Source organism: Anolis carolinensis, chromosome 2, assembly GCF_035594765.1.
Source record: "Anolis carolinensis isolate JA03-04 chromosome 2, rAnoCar3.1.pri, whole genome shotgun sequence".
Classification (NCBI taxonomy): Eukaryota; Metazoa; Chordata; class Lepidosauria; order Squamata; family Dactyloidae; genus Anolis; species Anolis carolinensis.
The window spans coordinates 113,380,481-113,398,330 of NC_085842.1; the positions used below are offsets into that span (position 1 = coordinate 113,380,481).

The following is a 17,850-nucleotide window of genomic DNA, read 5'->3' on the forward strand; positions in this document are numbered from 1 at the left end:
CTTGGATATAGGAGAATCAGCAGCAGGCTGCAGCTGAACTCTCAACTGGGAACATAATTCATACATAAGGACATTCATTGCAGTATATGCCAAAGATTGGTTACTTCCATATACATATACATATTCTGTATATGGTTAATGTCAATCCAGTGTCTGCTACTTACTAAAGGACAATGGAGGAAAGTTATCCCTTGTTAAAAATTTATTAACAACATGGAGCAAGCCTTCCATTATGACATTCTGTCAGCCACAAATTTATAGAGATTGCAGGCAAACACGACCTAAAAACATCAAGCAACAATCCTTCCTTGTACCCTTGTGACTCCAAGTCACCTATTCATATATTTATCTATATGTACCAGAAGCATCTACCATTTCATTTATATGTCTAAACACAGACATACAGGATGCCAGCCTCAATATATGGAGAGAACAACCACAGCTCTGGGTACCCATCTCAGGAACTGACCATGATGTTTGGCCAGAAGCCCTCAGAAGCTACATATTTCAACTTGGCAGACCACAGCTTCTCTGATTTGTTTGTGCTTGGGATTTAAGTGCCATCCCATCAAGTATTTTGCTAAAGAAAGGGAACATTCCTGGAGCCACAGAATTAAAATCTCAACATCACTTAATCTCAGTTTAGATAATATTCTTAACTGTCACTTAGAATGCAGTTCACGGCCAAGAAGGCGGAAACCAAAAATCGTTGTGAATATGTTGTATACATTTTATTTATTGTTCACTCCACCAAAATACGCTTTAAGTGATTAAATGCATCCTTCTGTAATGCAGAACTAACTTGTCAGAAGTGCTGTTTGTTTTTAATCACAGGCAGATAGAGATATATGCATCCTACCAATGGATGCCCTTAGGCAGCAACATCTTATTAATCACATCCTGTAAAATAACAGGTTTGAGAGGCAGGTATTTCCATTTTTGGTATTACCAACCTGGCCAGTAAGGAGTTAATGTAATCTGGGGTCGTTGGATCTGGACTCAGAGGTGGGGAAGTCACAAATGCAGCCGCCTTTGCCCAGTTTTTGCTCCAATAGTGTGTTCCATCTATTCCAAGGCTGGCTGTAATTGGCTCACCAAAAACTACATTGCCTGGTGGTGGGACAGAAACATATGAGAGATTAAAGATAAAGATAAAAAAAAAACTTGGGGTGGAGGGAATCAGGGCCCATTTGGCCTGTAGTTGTTTGGGGGGGCTACATATTTAAGGCACATAATAATAATAATAATAATAATAATAATATTATTATATCCCGCCACCATCTCCCCAGAGGGACTTGGGGCAGCTCACAGATATAAAACAAGCATACAATGGTATCAAATACAAAAAACATAAAATAAAATAAAATCACAGTCATTATAAAACACATGATAAAACAAAGCAATAAAATCATACAATGGACTGGGCAAAGTGCACTGAGTGAAACTTGTAAACATGAAGGAAGTTAAGGTGCTATAAGATCATGGGGAGAACCTTAAACTGAGGTGAACTCTGTGGCTATGTCGAGGAGTTAACCAACAGGTACAACTAGCCAGAAGTAACTGCTGGTATAAGGGTTTAGCGTACAGTGGGCGGTACTTATTCAAAAGCCTGTGTGAAGAGCCAGGTTTTCAGGCTCTTCCTGAACACTTCCAAGGTGGCAGCTTGCCTAATTTCCCTAGAGAGCGCGTTCCAGAGCCGGGGGGCCGCCACGGAGAAGGCCCTCTCTCTCATCCCCACCAACTTCACTTGTAACGGAGGTGGAAGCAAGAGGAGGGCCTCCCCCGACGAACGAAGGGATTGTGCAAGTTCATAGGGGGAGATGTGGTCAGAAAGGTAAGTGCGTCCCAAACCGTTCTGGGCTTTGTAGGTCAACACCTGCACCTTGAATTGGGTCCAGAAAGTAACCGGCAGCCAGTGGAGCTCCTTAAACAGGGGAGTAGACCGCTCCCTGTAATTTCCTCCTGTTGGGAACCTGGCTGCCGCCTGCTGGACTAGTTGGAGTTTCCGGGCCGTTTTCAAAGGCAGCCCCACGTAGAGTGAGTTGCAATAATCCAACCTAGAGGTAACTAAGGCATGGACCACCGTAGCCAGATCAGACTTCACGAGGTATGGTCGCAGCTGGCGCACAAGTTTTAGTTGTGCAAAGGCCCTCCCAGCCACCGCCGACACCTGAGCATCAAGCGTCAACACTGAGTCCAGGAGGACCCCCAAACTGCGGACCTGCGCCTACAGGGGGAGTGCGACCCCGTCAAGCACATGGTCTGACTGATGTTCTAGAATATGGCAGACCAATACCTAACAAGAACTTGCTACAGATTACTCATCACATGGGCTTGAAAAGGCTACACCAGATTTTAGGTACAAATCAAATATATTTAAATCATTTGGTAAGTTGGGGCACAATCAATCTTATAGGAATGCCTTCAACTGTGTAGTAACTGAAATACAGCCAAGGTCAAAGCTCCAAATGCCTATGTCATGACTAGCCCAAAGTGAGCCAGTGAGCTTCATAGCCACCTTAATCAACAGGAATGTTGTGAATGTTACTGCCTGGAGGTTGTTTGTTCCATCAACCTCATGCAGAAAGGTGAGCAGCATAAACAAATAGGATCTCCTGGAGAAAGGCACCCTGGACAAAGTTTTTCTGAATAATGTTTGGGGACTCAAACTGATATTTATAAGTTAAAAATAGAAACAAAACCTTGAAAGGCAAGATCATTAAGCAATGAAAAACAGGGTTTTTTTTACATCACCAAATAAAAGAATAAAGCAAATGTTTCAAGCCAAGTAAAGTAGGATGACCAAGTACTCTGAAGATATAAGATTTAGTTTTTCACCTTTTTTCCTGGCTTGTGAAATTAGGTCAGCAGCACTCTTGCTCATCACTTTGGTGACATACAAGGGGCAGTTGGTCTGGCTGGCAATAGTGATCGCACGGAAGACAGCTTCAGCCTCCAGCTAGAAACAGAGAAGGAACTTGAGTTTACAAAACATTCAGAAAGAATCAATAACCTCACATGACACAATTAATTTTTCTTCAATGAGTGACCTTTCCCAGAGAAGATAATCAAGCCTTGCAAATAACAGACACATTAGAACATAAAGCAGGGCCGCATGGGGCAGGAGACGTGGCCGTGTGGGCGGAAGGCGGGGCCGCGCCCACACTGTGTGCCAGGAAGACGTTCCTGGGCGCTTTGCTGAGGAGAGAAGCGCGGAATGCCTTCCTGGTGAGGCCTTCCTTCCGGAGCCAGGATTTGCCTGAACTTTGCCCCCAACGAGATGGCGCCACAGGCAAATGCCTAGTTGGCCTGGGGGGTGAATCGCCCCTGGTCAGAGAGACATAGAAGAAGGTTATAAGAAATCCACTTGTGCATGCACTGTTGACTCACATATGGGAACAACCCATAAGTGAGTGGATTCTTCTCTATGTCATCCTGAGAATGATCCAGTATAATCCATCAACGTAAGGGCAATCATCTGATTAAAGAATTGTTGTATGTCTTTCGGGCTGTGTGGCCATGTTCCAGAAGCATTCTCTCCTGACGTTTCGCCCACATCTATGGCAGGCATCCTCAGAGGTTGTGAGGTATGATTAAAGAATGTTTGATGGATTGTTCAGTTAAATTTCAGTGTATCGGTCACTATGGCAAAATTGAGATTTTCTGATAATAATGGCAGAAGTGTTTAGCTGTGCTTTGAGAATTGAGCAGTTGTGCATTCTATATTTTGCATTGTGGTCGTTTGTTGTGCATTGTGGCTATCCAATAGTTGGCACTGCAGTTATGTTCTGTGCATGGTGCACTGAGCAATGGCATTTAGGCAATAACATACATTCTGGCCCAATTTACTTATCCGAACGTATCTCCTCATATGAGCCAGCTAGATCCCTAAGATCATCTGGAGAGGCCCTGCTCTCGGTCCCACCTGCCTCGCAGGCGCGGCTGGTGGGAACGAGGGACAGGGCCTTCTCGGTGGTGGCTCCCCGGCTGTGGAACACCCTCCCCACAAATATCCGACAAGCCCCAACTCTTCTGGGTTTCAGAAAGGCTGTGAAAACATGGCTGTGTGCACAAGCTTTTAACGAGTAATATGATAACGTCGACATGGTCCGATTGAAGGCTGAAGCATGAGGTTTTTAGACAAATGGATCTAATTTACATATGTTTTAATTTTTATAATGTATTTTAATGATGTATTTTTATAGTTTTAATTGATTATATGTACTGTTTTTGTTTTATTATCATGTTCTTGGCATTAAATGTTGCCAACTGTGTAAGCCGCCCTGAGTCCCCCTGGGTGAGAAGGGCGGGGTATAAAGTCTGGAAATAAATAAATAAATATGCACTATTCTGAATATGATTTGTGTAGCACCCACATAGAATATCTCCACATATGGGTATTACAACAATGCTGAGTTGACACCCCTATTGAATATTACCTTCTTGAGGAATGTAGTAGCACACCAAGATTTTTTCCTTCTCTTCCTCCCACACATCCACAGTGTCAGCTTTTGGATCTACTGACATTAGTTAATTGATTGGATAAAACAAGCAGCCCCCAGTCCTAGGATGGGTTTATTTATTTCGTGTCAAAAGCATTGAATAAACAAATACAGTAAAATCTCCCTTATCCAAGCCTCTCTTATCCAAGCCTCTAGATTATCCAAGCCATTTTTGTAGTCAATGTTTTCAATATATCGTGATATTTTGGTGCTACATTTGTAAATACAGTAATTACAACATAACATTATTGCATATTGAACTACTTTTCTGTCAAATTTGTTGTATGACATGATGTTTTGGTGCTTAATTTGTAAAATCATAACCTAATTTGATGTTTAATAGGCTTTTCCTTAATCCCTCATTATCCAACATATTCGCTTATCCAAGCTTCTGCCGGCCCGTTTAGCTTGGATAAGTGAGACTCTACTGTAAGTGTAAAGACTAATAAAAGTAAGGGTGATGGGTGAGTGGGGTAGATTACAGTTTGTTATGCATTTATAGGACATTAGGAGTTTTGTTCCTTTCCATTATTTTGTTGACTACTTTTGCCTTGCATGATATCAGGAATTTGTAGCTTGTTGTTAACACTTTCAACATTTCATCAAGTGAAGTATCTTAGGAGCATTACATCACCCGCTGTTAAGCCTGACATCACCCTCAAATGCCTTCAGACTGCCAAAGAGATTAGAATAGACTCGGACTGAAATTTTCAAGAGGGAAAGTAAAAATATAACAGTCCCCTGAAGAGACCCTGAAAAAACTCACAAATATATTGTACCAAATAAACCACATAAGGAAAATTTGGCTCTAGCAGAGCTTTCCAGAAATATACTGTTGCCTCTAAATTAGAGCTTTCCAAACAGTTCATGACACAGTAATTCATTTTTACTAGCAAAGCAGAGGTTAAACCAACCCCTTACAAGAGATATGGACACAGACATAAATTAGAAAAGCAAAATATATGGGGACACAACATATCTCATGAAAACCTTTCATTTATTTTTTTAATATATGATTTGTAGGATAACAAACATTTACAAGATTTTTATCATTTCTCATTACGTGCACACAACACACCTACAGACTACATCCATCCAACACACTAATGTGTTGCAACACAGAGTTTGGAAAGCTCTACTCGAAATGGTTAGAAGAATAGCACAAGTTAAAAAATGGGTCTCGGTATGCTTGCTTTCCTCTTTTCGCTGTATAGGAAACTTAAGAAGAACATTGTCACTCCCACCTGCCTCTTCCATACCACTAACCAAGTGACCACAGTTGGTTAGAAACATTAAAAACAAATAAATCAAACAGTAATGTTAACTCTTCTGTCATTTAATAGCTGATTATTTAACAAAAAGGAAAGAAACTGCAGCACACAACACTAGATTTACATATTTTTATTTGCCAGTTAAGTTAAGATTGTGGAGTATATATACATATATAGAAATAATAGTTTTAAAAATAATTTTAAATAATTGTTTAATTGATATGTTTTAATGATGTGATTTTAAAGTATATGTTGTTTTATATTGATATGTGTTCAAGGCATCGAATTGTGCCTTTGTTGTGAGCTGTCTTGAGTCCCCTTCGGGATGAGATGGGCGGGATTTTAAATAAATAAATAAATAATCTCAAGTATGTGCAAATATCTACAAAATATGGAGCAGTGGACAGGGAAGATGACTGGTATGGGCATCAATGCCATGTCTTATTTGCAAGGTTGTTCAAGAAGATGTTTCTTTCAGAAACTGGGAACCATTTAAGAATAGATGGAAGAAAGCCAATAAAGCGTAACTTTGTGCAAAAATAGAGTGCAAGTCAGATCAAGTCTTCTAGCCCTAAAAAAGGAAGGAAAGTTCGATGTTTACATTTTTTGCTTAGCTCCTGTTAAAAAATACATACATAACTTTTGAGATATATGTATATATATGGTTATGTACCACTGATATTTCTTCAGTAGTTTTATGATTTGCAACACAATCACATTGGTTTAGATTCCCCTGGATTATTATAATTAAGCATGTTTTCTTACATGCTTTGTGCAACATTTCTGCTGACCATAGGGGTATGTTTTCCACATGACTGCAAATATACAGCAGTGACCAAAACCCATACCACTCATGCCATTAACATGTACACTAAGGGAATCATGTGCATCACTAACATACAGTTCCTTCCAAAGACAGGTCTGAGTCAGAAGCAGCAAACTGCACATAAAACGAAGCAGCAAGAACTCCACCCAGACCCAGAACAGCTGGGTGGACAAATAACTTATTTAAGTTCGAGACATTCTCCTTTCTCTGCAAAATCCTCAAACCAATTAGAAAAACACCAAGAAGAGAAATACGTATTACTGTACCAAGATGACTGGGACCAAATTTCTTTCAAAACCAATGGTAGAAGCATATTGTGATATTATGGAAATGGAATGGGGATTGGTTAAAAAAAATCAGAATATTGTTAAAATGTTTTTAAAACTAACTTTAAATTAAAACATGTTTAGATTAATAGGCCATATAAAATCCAAATGCCAATATTAGATTAAATCCAATTAGCAATGTGACAGCAACTCATGATTAAGAAATCATTTAGCCCCAAATGTAAATGCTTTAAAGTTTCTCACTCTTAACAAAATATAAATCTCAATTCTGGGGGTGATCCTGGACTCATCGCTGAGCCTGGATCCCCAGGTCTCGGCGGTGGCCAGGGGAGCCTTCGCACAACTCCGTCTTGTGCGCCAGCTGCGCCCGTTCCTTGGGAGGTCTGACTTGGCCACGGTGGTCCACGCTCTGGTTACAGCTCGTTTGGACTACTGCAACGCGCTCTACATGGGGTTGCCTTTGAAGACGGCCCGGAAGCTCCAACTAGTACAACGGGCGGCAGCCAGATTAATAACTGGGGCAGCTTACAGGGAGCGCACAACCCCCCTGCTAAGCCAGCTCCACTGGCTGCCGATATGCTACCGAGCCCAATTCAAAGTGCTGGTCTTGACCTATAAAGCCCTAAATGGTTCTGGCCCAATTTACTTGTCCGAACGTATCTCCTCCTATGAACCAGTAAGATCACTAAGATCATCTGGAGAGGCCCTGCTCTCGGTCCCACCTGTCTCACAGGCGCGGCTGGTGGGAACGAGGGACAGGGCCTTCTCGGTGGTGGCTCCCCGGCTGTGGAACGCCCTCCCTGGAGATATCCAACAGGCTCCTACCCTGCTGGGATTCAGAAGGGCTGTGAAAACATGGTTATGTGCCCAAGCTTTTGATGAGTAAACGACAAAGTTGACATGGACTGATTTAAGGATGAAGAATGAGGATCTCGGACGAATGGAATTAATTATATATACGTTTTTAAGGTTTTATAATGTGTTTTAACGATGTTATTAATATATCTGTTACTGTTTTGTTTTTATGATTGTATTCAGGGCATTAAATTTTGCCAATTTTTGTAAGCCGCCCTGAGTCCCTTCGGGTGAGAAGGGCGGGATATAAATGTTGTAAATAAATAAATAAATAAATAAATAAAATTAGAAACTAGCAGGATTCTAGTCAAATGCATTGCAATGTGGATGCACCATTACTGTGAACCTATTACCCTATTTATTAGAACTTGCTTCTTTAAACCAAATTTCATTTAGTTTACAATAGGGTTAGGGTTAGGGAAGTAAAAACGTTCAGGAACAAGATCAAGACAATGATTTTTTTTCTGGAACTGATTTAGGTTTATATGAAGAACACTACACTAGGTGCAGAAAGATTTAAAACATACTGGAGGTAATTTGGAAGGTCTAAAACTTTAACACATGAAACAGAACCAGGAATATTTTACCTCTTCCGGCCTACTCAGCACATGACCCTCTGGACCAGTTATTCCCATCTCCAGCATCCTAGTTTGTTCCTAAGAACATAAACACAATTGAGATTTGGATTAGATTTTTATTATGGATCCTACTATGATCACATATATTTTCTCCTTTACTTCATTGGCCTGCCTTCCTTTTTCTATGGCTTTGTACAAAATAACCAATTAAAAGAAATGTGGTAGTTAATGAGAGATCCAGGAAAAGAAATGGAACCATAATTATACAACATAGTAATGCAATGCATAGCTAAATCTGGTTCTTTTTGTGTGCATGTTGTTAATCTTTGCAGGCATTTACAAAGCCACACATGAAACATAAAAATGGAAATGCAAGAGGAGTTCGAATACATCTTCTAAAAAGTTATTATTTGAGGAATCTAGGTGAATCAAGTGAATGCATGGGAGCTGAGAAGATCTACATCTCCAAATCTGTTTCTGCCAATTGGCTGCCCTACTAATTAATTTGAGGTCATAAATAAATTATCATCATTGTTCATCATCTTTCTCCTTGTGGGAACTCAAGGTGGCTAACAACCACACAATCAAATGACAATTTAAAACAAAGCAAATACAAACATTACAAAACAATGCAATATTACTGCATGTATATACAATTAAAATACAATAAAATAGAACAAATAAAACTAAATAATGAGCCAGCCTTTGCTGACCGAAGATCCTATGGTCTTAATTGGTAGTAACAATGGCTAAGCTTGATTCTGGTATTTGTATTCTCTTCTCTGGTGATAACTAAGGACTTATATGTCCAAAAGACCTGCCGTAAATGTTGCACTATGTGCCACAAAGCACTCTTCCTCTGGGATAGATCTTTACATCATCTTGCTTATATCCTGCGTTGTGATCACAGAAAAAGGGAAAACATCACCTGTGCAATGATATCTCCATTTTCAGCATGAACTTGAGCTACTGCACCAAGCTCTCCCAAGAAACTAAATATCTCATACAGCTGAAAAAGAGGATGTAATAACAAAGGCATTATTAGAAGATATGTGCTGTATCTTCTTGTTTCACATTGACACTGAAATACAATGTAACTTCAAGGTATGCAATGAAAAAGATAAACAAAGAGAAGGAGAGGGGCACTGGATTTGGCATAGCAAACTACAGTAGAGTCTCACTTATCCAACGTTCTGGATTATCCAACACATTTTTGTAGTCAATGTTTTCAATACATCGTGATATTTTGGTGCTAAATTTGTAAATAAAGTAATTACTACATAGCATTACTGTGTATTGAACTACTTTATCTGTCAAATTTGTTGTATAACATGATGTTTTGGTGCTTATTTGTGAAATCATAATCTAATTTAATGTTTAATAGGCTTTTCCTTAATCTCTCCTTATTATCCAACATATTCACTTATCCAACATTCTGCCGGCCCGTTTACGTTGGATAAGCAAGACTCTACTGTACTACTTGATAAATGATAAGAATCCTGGGCTGCTGTAGGTTTTCCGGGCTACATGGCCATGTTCCAGAATCTTATGATTCCTAATTACACTTTTACCTCATACCCTGAGGGACTTCAAAAATATTAGAACAATAAGAGGTTTAAACAAACAGGATTGGTACTGTATTCTAGCATGACTAAATATTTGTCTTAGGGTAAATTGCTGGATTTTAATTCAGGCTTTTAAAAATCTGTTCATCACACTCTGCATTGGTATTTGCAGTTCAGTTTCTCTCTTCCACCTCATGAATTACATTTTAAAGGCACATCTAACATAAATATATTTATTATTATATTTACCATGTGCCTTTTCCTTAAAAGAGTTGAAAGCTTTTTATACCATACATAAATAACAGAACAGTATTACAAAATTATGAGAAAAGGGTAGCAAATATCACCTCATAGGATAAGTAATTTGTTTTTACAATGAAGCATTTGACACACCATTTTAAAGCAGTCATCTGCAATCATGAGAGCTAGAAGAGTGCTAATGGAACATTTGATTTTAAACAAATTTCAGGCAAGCAGGATTTTAGAAACAGAGGTAACTGGAAAGTGATTCTTGTCTTCAGGCTAAATACAGGTGGAGTTGCTGGGTGGAGAATAGTCATGAAATGTCATATTGTGCTTCTGTTTATGCCTAAGGGCATGGCTAATCATTTTTAGGCCAAAAGAAAAATATCCACACCCCATGCACACTGAGGGGACCGATGAGCCTTACAATTTCTTCTCAAGATCTAGAAGAATAAACAGGACATTACAGGCAACAACCATCTCTTGTTTATCTCCAGTCTTGTCCTTTGTACTATCTCTCAACTTGATGTTTCCATTAACTATCTTAATTAATGACCATTAACTATATGTGCTATAAAAATGTGGCTGTTAAGTCATAGAACTTCAGAGCCTATTCTATTGTTGTTGTTTATTCGTTCAGCTGCTTGTGGCTCTTTGTGACCTCATGGACCTGCCCATGCCAGAGCTTCCTGTCGGCCGTCGGCGCCCCCAGTTCCTTCAAGGTCAAGCCAGTCACTTCAAGTATACTATCCATCCATCTTGCCCTTGGTCGGCTTTTCTTCCTTTTTCCTTCCATTTTCCCCAGCATCATGATCTTTTCCAAGCTTTCCTATCTTCTCATTATGTGGCCAAAGCACTTCATCTTTGCCTCTAATATCCTTCCCTCCAATGAGCAGCCAGGTATTATTTCCTGGAGTATGGACTGGTTGGATCTTCTTGCGGTCCAAGGCACTCTCAGGATTTTCTTCCAACACCACAGTTCAAAAGCATCTATCTTCCTTTGCTCAGCCTTCCTTATGGTCCAGCTCTCACATCCGTAGGTTACTATGGGGAGTACCATTGCTTTAACTATGCAGACCTTCGTTGCAGTGTGATGTCTCTGCTCTTCACTATTTTATCGAGGTTGGCCATTGCTCTCCTTCCAAGCAGTAAACATCTTCTGATTTCCTGGCTGCAGTCTGCATCTGCAGTGAACTTCGTGCCTAGAAATATAGTCTGTCACTGCCTCCACGTTTTCTCCCTCTGTTTACCAGTTATCAGTCTGGTTCCCATAATCTTGGTTTTCTTTATGTTTAATTGCAACCCAGCTTTTGCACTTTCTTCTTTCACCTTGGTTATAAGGCTCCTCAGCTCTTCCTCACTTTCAGCTATCAAAGTGGTATCATCTGCATATCTAAGGTTGTTAATGTTTCTTCCAGCAATTTTAACTCCAGCCTATTCTATTACTAAATCCTAAAAAAGATAAAGGTTTCCCCTTGACATTAAGTCTAGTCGTGTCCAACACTGGTTGGTGCTCATCTCCATTTCTAAGCCGAAGAGCTATCGGCCAAGGTCATGTGGCCGGCATGACTGCATGGAGCGCCGTTACCTCCCCACCAGAGTGGTACCTATTGATCTACTCACATTTGCATGTTTTTAAACTGCTTGTTTGGCAGAAGCTGGGGCTAACAGCAGAAGCTCACCCCGCTCCCCAGCTTCAAACCACCGACCTTTCGGTCAGTAAATTCAGCAGCTCAACAGTTTAATCTGCTGCGCCACTAAGGGCTCCTACTGGACTATTATTTTAGTAAGCCCATAATTTTGCCTGGGGCAAGCAAGGGGCTCAGAATCACAAATTAAAACACAATATTAATCAATTTTAACTCCAAATTATTACTACTAATTACAGATTCACCCCTATAAAGGACTATAGGTGATACTGCATATAGATAGCACAAGAGAAGAGTACAGTTCTTACCTCTGTATTTGACATCTGGTACAAATCCTTATAGGCCATATAAACCATGAACGAGTTAACTCCTAAAGGAGAAGATGACATAAGGGAAGAAGCTGGCAAAGACTCTAGCTCTATTTCATTTTATCCTAAATGAACATGTACACAGGTCTTATGGAAAATTAACATATGTGCAGTGAAATGGAAATGTTTGGCAAAAACTAGCAGCAAAAAGAAACATTCTGTTTATTGTCCTATTAAATTACTTCTTGACACTAACACAGTCATCAAGCCAATGTTCCACAGAACTTCTTTTTGGCCATGTCAGACAAATGGAAGGAAGTTAGAATCACTCAAGCCTGGGAGTTCATATAAGCACATTCCTGCTGTTAAACATAATCTTAAATTAGTGTTAGTATCACGGGAAACTCACTCATAATCAAGCAACTACTCAAACATACACAACCATTCAATTAACCAGAAGACTTAATTTCAAATGTTTTATTTAATTATTTAAACTTTGTGAGTAGTTGTTATAATTTGTTATAGATGTTTTATTCACGTGGCTATTTGTTCATTTTGTACTGTTTGCTGGGATTAAATGTTTGCCATCCTTTGTCGGAAACAGCCCTGAGTCCCCTCGGGGAGATAGTGAGGGTTATAAATAAAGTTATCATCATCTTCTTCCTCATCATCATCATCACTATCATCATCAAATAAAGAAAATACTTATTTAGCTTGGGCCATACCTTAAAATACTGCTTACTGAAATCTAATAGGGACAATAGGATACTCTCTTAATTATAAGGGTGCAATGGCATGGAAAAAAGCATGTGTTGGGCAACGGGAAAAGATAACCAGCAATTACGTTCAAAATGCTCTACACCACTAATAATGTAGTTTATGAATGGTTTCCTAATTTTTAAAGCGCATAACCACATATGCTTTTTCTTGGGGAACAAGTTCATTTATTCCTTTTGATTTTCAAAATGTTTTGTTAGAAATATTCATATGCCTTTAGGTAGATTCTTCAGTTTTTTATAATGAATGCAGAAATAATACTCTGAAGAATCTTTCAAACAAACTGGTCTCATTTTACTCCATGAACACTACAAGTGTGATAGTGTAGAAGGGGTTGTAAAAAGACATTCTAGTATACAATCAAAGTCCACATAAATGGAGAGCATGTAGAACAGAAATATTATAGCCAAGATATATTTTCTAGGTGAAATATTTATCTACCACCTGAAAGAGGCAGTAAAAATTGTCATTGGCACATATAAGACTTTCCTTGTACACTTTACCACATCAGCAGGATGCAAAAGGAAGAACTTGGTTATAGCAAACCTTTTTCTTTGATGAGTGTCTGCACTTCTTGCTTCACGCTGTCATTCCAAAGGGTGATATCCACATGTAGGGAATAGTCACAGCAAGCCTTCCCATCACCCCATTCTCTCCACTTCTCATATGCTTCTATCAGGCTGGACTCTGGCTCTGGTACAACATGGTCAACTGTGGGAGGAAAGCAGCAAGTTGTAGCAGAGAACTTTCTTCTATCTGGAAATGATTTATTGCAAGTAGGTGCTCAATACCCAAAGGGCAATCTCCGCCCCCCCCCCCCCACACACACATACACACCTTATGTTCAGTTCCAGACATCATACTATATGTTGTATATTTCTCTAATAATTCTTGGCTATTCGGGGAAGCAGATAATTATCTGCTACACCACAGAGTATAATGATTTACATTTTTACTCTGATGCAGAAAGGACCAAGGCAGTGACATCTCTGGCCCATCCCCTATTTGAACATAAGCCAGCATGCCAATGCATTAAATCAAGAAATATCTACAGAAATACTCGCAGGAACTCCTCAGCAAGCAAGAGTCCAAAAGTGGCAGGCTGAAACCCGGAATTTCAATCCATGGCTGAGACTGGATGAGAGACTCCCTCTGGGCACACAGAAGATTGGGAGAAATGGAAGGAACTGAATAGACGGCACTCTGGCACCATAAGGTGCAGAACCAATCTTCAGAAATGGGGCTACAAAGTGGAGTCTGCAACATACGAGTTTGGGGAAGAGCAAACCACAGATTACTTACTACAATGCGATCTGAGCCCTGCCAATGGAGGACCTTCTCGCAGCAACACCAGAGGCACTTCAAGTGGCCAGATTCTGATCAAAGGACTTTTAGTATAAGGCCAAGTTTTTAACTTTGTGTTTCTAAATACATTCCAACTGTATCCTCAGTTTCACTTCTGATATGATAAATAAAATAAAATCTGATTTTTAAAATGTGGTATTGAGTACCCCGGAACCAGCTGGACTTTATCACACAAGGATGCTTTATTGTAATTATCACAATCTTTAAGCAAATGGAAACATACTGTTATTGAAACATTCACTTCCTCACTTTCACTTCATTACCACTTTGATGACACCTTGTTTTTTATTATTCCTGCTATCAGTGTTCCACTGAACATCTGTCTTCCTTTCCATGTATGGCCCTATTCAGTGTCTAGGAGCCCCCAGATGGCGTAGTGGACTAAGTGACTTGAAGGTTGGTTTGCTGACCTGAAAGCTGCCAGGTTCGAATCCCACCTGGGGAGAGTGTGGATGAGCTCCCTCTATCAGCTCCAGCTCCATGCGGGGACATGAGAGAAGCCTCCCACAAGGATGGTAAAAACATCAAAACATCCGGGCGTCCCCTGGGCAACGTCCTTGCAGACGGCCAATTCTCTCACTCCAGAAGCAACTCCGGTTGCTCCTGACACGAAAAAGAAAAAGAAAAAAAAAAGTGTCTATGTAGCTATTAAAGTTTCCCCCACTGTACCTGCACAACTGCACAGAGAAGGAAAGAGAATCGTGGCCGATGAAGTCATGTGACTATTTGAATATTGTGATTGTACCGGGAGAAGCTAATGAGCATGGATTCAATAGCATTATGAGAGTGTTATTTGGACTATTGACACTTTTTTCTCATGAATATAGAAAAACACTACAATGCATGAACACAAAACTGCTACAGGCAAGCACCAAAGTCATGTGATTAGGTTCCTCCAGAACTCAAAATCACAGTGCTATAATTGCAATTGGGTAGCCTTTTGTGATAAAGTCATCTCTCATATGCTTTAATCTTATTTGGAGCACTATCTAAAGAATACTTGTAACACCGTTTTAATGTTCCTTTTTTAAAACAGGAAACACCATGCAAACAATTGTAAAGAATGTTTAAGTGGATACTGTGAATTTGTTGAACAGGGTACTTAACAGAAAGGAAATGGGAAAAGGAGAAGCATGAGACAGACCTCAGAGTTTGGAATATTTTAGAACTATGAATAGGGACTATTCCAGCATTTTCTACTCAAGACCATTTGATATATTTCAGAGCTCCTAGACAGCATGTGAAGCAAAACAGCATCTAACATCTTACTAACTGCCATTTCTCAAATGTGTCTAGAGTGCATTTACCAGGAGAAAGATAAAAAAAACTAAAAGCACTATGAATTAATGGCTTCTGGCATTGCACCAGGTGGTTTTAGCAGTCTTGCTGAGAAGTGAATGGGAAGTAGTAAGTTCCAGCATCTCTATCTCTCAGTACCACTCCTTATGAAAAAAATGTGCGGCTACTTAAAATGTAGCCTAATGTACCCTTTTATTGCCCCTGATGTAATCTTAAGCTTCTACTGCAGTCTTGTAATGCGGCAGACACTGCAGTTCCTACCACAACAGAAATGGAGGAGCAAGAAGAAAACCAAAGTTTTCAACCAGGTGCATTTATACCTTCAAGACACTGCATCTCAATAAGCAGTAAGAACCACAGCAGCACCAAGCTGTGAGCCTGAGCCTGCCTATAGAAGAATTTCCATTCTCATTTATTCTTTTTTGCTTCCAGGGTATGCTGGGAGATAATTTTGTTCCTCTTCCAAGACACACTTGGGCAAGGTGCCCTGCTCTTCCTTACAGGAAGCATATTTGTATGCATTTTTACCTCCTAACAGGCGAAAGTGTGACATTATTTGAAGACTTTCTTCAAAGATTTAAACCTTGACTCCTACGTATGCATCACTCTCATGTTCCCAGAATAAAAATCAAGTTTGCCAAAAATTAATCCATAGTAACACAATGAAGCTAAGTATAGTTATTCCACATGTCTTTATACAATGGGTAAGATTTTCCCCAGAAATACTAAAGTTTTCATAGAAGTTACAACACAAATGTCAACTGACTTGGGGTTCTACTGGAGGATGTTTGTCTTACCTACAATTCATCCACTCCAATGACCACACCAATTTTCACCCATGCCTTTTTAGTGACAATAATATAAAACATACACAAAGGTGCTATAAAGCCGCAGTAAAAATAAGAACATGAAGGACAACTTACTACATTTTCTACATAAACACATTCAAGGAACTATACTTCCAACCTGAACAACACTAATCCTAACGTATTTAGCATTAAATTATTTATATCTACCCCACATTATGCACCAGAAACAGGTTTTGTCATTATAAATTACAAAGAGAAAAAATGTTCAAAGGAAAAAATATTAATACTTAGAAATATCCTCCCCCCCCCCCCCGCCGCAAAAAAGCAAAGTAATTCAGACAGCAGATTACCTACCATAGTATCTCCAAACATAAGCAGAGTGATGGGCTTCTCCTGTACTCAAATTTTCACCCCATGCAAACTGCATAGACTCAATAGCCATCCTGCTCCAAACACACAAACTTCACTAGTGTTGTGAAAGAAATTAACTGAAATGCATACTTTTAACAGTGTCAACACCCAGATTATATTTCTATGTAAAACATCTTAACCATTCCAGTTCAGATTCCAAGAAAATAAAATATCCTATTTAATGAGTTGAGCATGCATCTGCACCATAAAATGCAGCTTGACACCACTTTAACTGCCTGGGCTCAATGCTATGGAATCCTGGAATTTGCATTTGGTGAACACCGCACAGAGAAGGGTAAATACCTCACAAAACTGAAAATCCCAAAATTCCATTGCATTAACCCATGGCAGTTAAATGTTACATTTCAGGACTCCAACTCCATTATGGGATACCCTCCATCCCACTAGTATTTTCAGTTGAATCATCAAGGTTTTGGGCTAAAACTCCCACTACACCAAGACCTGGTCAGGCTGTAACTCCCATCAGCCTCAGATCTGGTTGGTTGCAACTCTCAATAGCCTCAGATCTGGCTGGACTACAACTCTCAGCTCTCCTCCTAACCAGTTAGATGGCTCAGCCTTCTTGTTGGGCTGCAAAGCACATTATCCCTGCCTGCCTAGTTAAGGGCTATTAAGAAATGCAGCCTGGCAAGTAGGCTGGGCTGTCTGACCAGTTAGAAGAGCCACATCTTCAGCTGTGGGTGGGAATTACATGTGTCTATGGCTAAACTCCAGCTATCATCTTTCTCTAAAAGGGTCCTACAAACCATGCCAGGATTTTAAGTGAGATCATGAATGGTATGTGTTCCAAATCCATTGTGGGTGGAAATCACACAACTCTCCAAATGTGGTTGGACTATAACTTCCAATAACAGTCCCACCCATAAACCACTAGTATTTTTCATTGGATCATGATAGGCATATGTACCATGTTTGGTCCAAATCCATTAAGCCATGTAGAAACCTTTGTGGAATGAACAAACAAACTTATAAATATACATACAGACTTTGAATTTTGTATAGAGAGATGCAGAATTTCCCACTACAAAGATTACAGTTCCCAATATATCATTACATAATTAAACTTATCTAATCCTCAATCCCT

At 39.6% G+C, this 17,850-nt stretch overlaps 1 protein-coding gene across 2 annotated transcripts in view; it reads right to left on the reverse strand.

The window, feature by feature from the left end:
- Positions 1 to 17,850, reverse strand: part of dpysl3 (dihydropyrimidinase like 3) — a 91,803-nt gene that overhangs the window by 19,086 nt on the left and 54,867 nt on the right. For both annotated transcript variants that reach the window (XM_003217442.4, XM_008104794.3), the window contains exons 4-9: positions 13,408 to 13,572; positions 12,085 to 12,146; positions 9,248 to 9,328; positions 8,329 to 8,397; positions 2,839 to 2,959; positions 954 to 1,110 (exon numbers count right to left, since the gene is read on the reverse strand). In XM_003217442.4, the coding sequence (XP_003217490.2) occupies positions 954 to 1,110; positions 2,839 to 2,959; positions 8,329 to 8,397; positions 9,248 to 9,328; positions 12,085 to 12,146; positions 13,408 to 13,572 (655 nt within the window). The remainder of the gene's footprint in view (positions 1 to 953; positions 1,111 to 2,838; positions 2,960 to 8,328; positions 8,398 to 9,247; positions 9,329 to 12,084; positions 12,147 to 13,407; positions 13,573 to 17,850) is intronic.